General features: G+C 35.5%; 1 protein-coding gene across 1 annotated transcript; it reads left to right on the top strand.

The window, feature by feature from the left end:
- Positions 1 to 1,470: 1,470 nt before the first annotated feature.
- Positions 1,471 to 2,486, top strand: LOC106317507. Its single transcript, XM_013755314.1, has one exon. It carries the CDS (start codon positions 1,518 to 1,520, stop codon positions 2,469 to 2,471), a length of 954 nt encoding a protein of 317 aa, XP_013610768.1. The 5' UTR covers positions 1,471 to 1,517; the 3' UTR covers positions 2,472 to 2,486.
- Positions 2,487 to 3,123: the final 637 nt, after the last annotated feature.

Below are 3,123 nucleotides of genomic sequence, written 5' to 3'. Positions count from 1 at the left end.
CTCTTCACAAAATCACTTCCGACTTCGATATTCAGAAAACATGTTCGTAACATTGGAATGCGTCATCAGAAGGATCTATGACTGCTCATTCGAGGGGGAGCTTACGTAGTTGTACTCTTTTTACCTTACTATGGTTTTTCCCATAGTGTTTTCCTAGAAAGGTTTTTAACGAGGCAACAAAGACGTTAAGCGAGAGCGGATAGTGACACCGGCCCCCAAGGGGGAGTGTTACGAAAGACAAAAGAAAAGATGAGCCGCTTTCGTTGAAAATATAAAAAGATGTGGGGTCCGCTGCACTATTTGCACAGTAAATTTCCTTCTATATATACGAACGTTTGCGTTCGTTTGTAAACACACCATCCTTCTCCTTCAATAACACATCCTTTCTTCTTATCAGTATTATCTTCTTCGTACGGGTATAAAATTTTGCTTTATTTAAATTCCTGCGATATAATAAAAATTCCAGTTCTTTTTATAACATCATCAACTTTGTTGTTTCGGAGACTACACATTTTTCAACCAGCAATCTTGGTCGCCGCCTCACCGGTATAACTTGAATTATGACCAGACTCCGAAGATGGTTGCTTGAGTAACTCGTGAAAAGATCTCTCCGCAACTTGCAGGCTAAATTGTCATGTAACAAGCAGAATCCTCCATGAATTCGTTCATCAACATGTCATTGATGTATTTAAGAACATGAGTTATCCAAACATATTGACTGTGAAGACTGGTTTTGAATCTCAGATTCTATGAAATTAGGGAAGAGATTGTTACTAAAATCAAGATTATTTCACGGTTTGCCGCAGGATCCAGATCTGTTGGAATCTGAAACCATAGTTGAAGATTATGCGGAGAATGAAGAAGAAAAGAGTTAATTTGTATATAATGTATTATGCTGTCTTATCGTCAGTCGCATGTGCTTTGTCCCAGTGGTCAAGCTAGAAGCTAGAGAAGTGTTAACACCAGAGTTCGAATCCTACATAGTTAACGTTCGAGTAAAGTTTTGTTAGTCAAAGTAGGTTTTGTGTTACGTTGAAAAATTTGGATCGGATAATCATTTGTTTGAGTATGAAAAGGCACGACTGAAATTTTACAGGTCGAAATATGCCCTTTTCCGGACCATTTGCTTCACTGGTTTATATAATTCTTAAGGTCTCTTAAAAGATGTCTATATAGATGATGTAGACGTTTCGTTTTTTTTTATGCGGTGTTGCTTGAATTGAGTGTTGATCACGTACATTTGAACATGTTTCATCTCTTTAACAACTCTTATTATATATGATTCGGTTTCTTGACCTTGAATTCGTCTAAGTCTTTGTTTCTTTCTTTTGACTTTGGAGAAAATATATAGGTGGTATTTGTGGCCCTGTAGACTTGGTCTCGGTCTGTGGATGCAGGATAAGCAGATGGGTATACTATATAAGCAGATGGGTAATGAATGTATGATCTTAAACCCTCACCATCATTTCTAAAACCAATATTCAAAATCTTTTCATTTCTATTTCTCTTGAGACCCCATGGCTTCCTTCTTGAATGTTCTAAAAGAGGTTATGTGTATCTTACATGAATCTGGCAAACTCTTTCTCAAGAACAAGAAGCTGATGTTCTCTGTCTTGGTAATCCCTCTGTTTCTAAATGGTTTAGTTTACTTGTTCAACGTCTTTGCCATCAAACCCGAGATAACAAACTTGATTCAAGAATCAAGTCTGATACCTATGATGGATCCAAGCACCCCAGAATACTTAGCCCATCTTATGAAAGTCTTTCAAGATTTTCAACAATTTGTGGTGTCTTCATACATATTTTCCGCAGTCTCCTCCATCATCAACCTTTTATCTGTTCTAGTCATCGTCCATGCTTCAGCTCTTACTCATAAAGAAGAGAATGTGAAGATCAAAGACTTCCCTGCTCTGACCCTTAAATCTTGGAAGGGACCTCTTGTGACCAGTTTCTACATCGTTCTCTTCAGTCTTGGCTATTGGTTTCTCTTCGTCATAGTTCTTTTTCCTCTTCTTTTGTTATCTACAAAATTCGATTACTTGGCAGCCAAGTCTGGGGCTTTGTTTGTTCTGTTCTCAGTGTTTGAGTCCTATTTAGCTATCGTTTGGTATCTATCTTTGGTCATATCGATACTTGAGGAAACTTATGGGATCCAAGCTTTGGGGAAAGCTGCAAAGATCGTTAAAGGGATGAAACCGAAACTATTTCTCTTGAATCTTTTCTTCGGTTTAGTGTCCTTCGGTTTAGTTCAGATAGTGAGGCGGGTGGATTTGAACCGTTCATTTGCAGTTATCTTAACCACCGGTTTGGTTGTTGTGAGTTCTATCGCTGCAGTGAGGATGTTTCAGATTGTGAGTTACACCATTACCTATTTCCAATGTAAGGGACTCCAAGGCAAAGACGTTGAGTCGCTGAGGGATGTTGAATATACGAAACTATCCTCTACTACGCTCATAGGAGCATTGCCTTGAAGTATTTGAAGAGATATAGTATAGTCTCATGAATGTATTGTTTGTTTGTAATGGGAATTGGTTACGTTGTATGTATATTATCAATAATCAATGGTCTGGTTAAATATCTAGGATGATATATTTTTGTTAAATATCTTGCCGTGTAAATATCTATTCTATTAAAAGAGAATCACTCTGAAAAAATCTAGTTATACAAGGTTGTTAAACCTTTTCACTAGACTATTAATATTTTGGTCTTATCTTAAATTTATATTAACAATATATTACCATATATTTCTTTAACAATGATTTAATCAATTTAATAGGTGATATAACTAGATTTCCTAAATTTTCTAAGATTTGCCTTAAATAAAATATTTTAAATTTTTGTGACATGAATCAAAGCTATCTGTGATACTTATATATTTGCCGATCGTATCTACAATATAGCCTAAAAGATAATTAGCTATATATTAATTAATAATAAATAATACTCATTTCTTTCATGTAAACAAAACATTGTGAGATTCACTAGTGAACTATCATTATTTAAACACATGACATATAGACTATGCAATCAGAAAATATTTACTTACGGTTTTAACAATTTATGGTTCACGACTTCACATAGTTTTGACTGGTAAAGCTAAAAATACACATATCAGACACATAT

The sequence above is a fragment of the Brassica oleracea genome, chromosome C9 (genome assembly GCF_000695525.1).
Source record: "Brassica oleracea var. oleracea cultivar TO1000 chromosome C9, BOL, whole genome shotgun sequence".
NCBI lineage: Eukaryota > Viridiplantae > Streptophyta > Magnoliopsida > Brassicales > Brassicaceae > Brassica > Brassica oleracea.
The sequence above is the reverse complement of the archived record's forward strand: the minus strand, read 5'-3'. Positions and strand labels throughout refer to the sequence as shown.

What these genes read in the sequence shown, in the direction of transcription:
- LOC106317507 (XM_013755314.1), top strand. Translation starts at nt 1,518, where the DNA reads ATGGCTTCCTTCTTGAATGTTCTAAAAGAGGTTATGTGTATCTTACAT.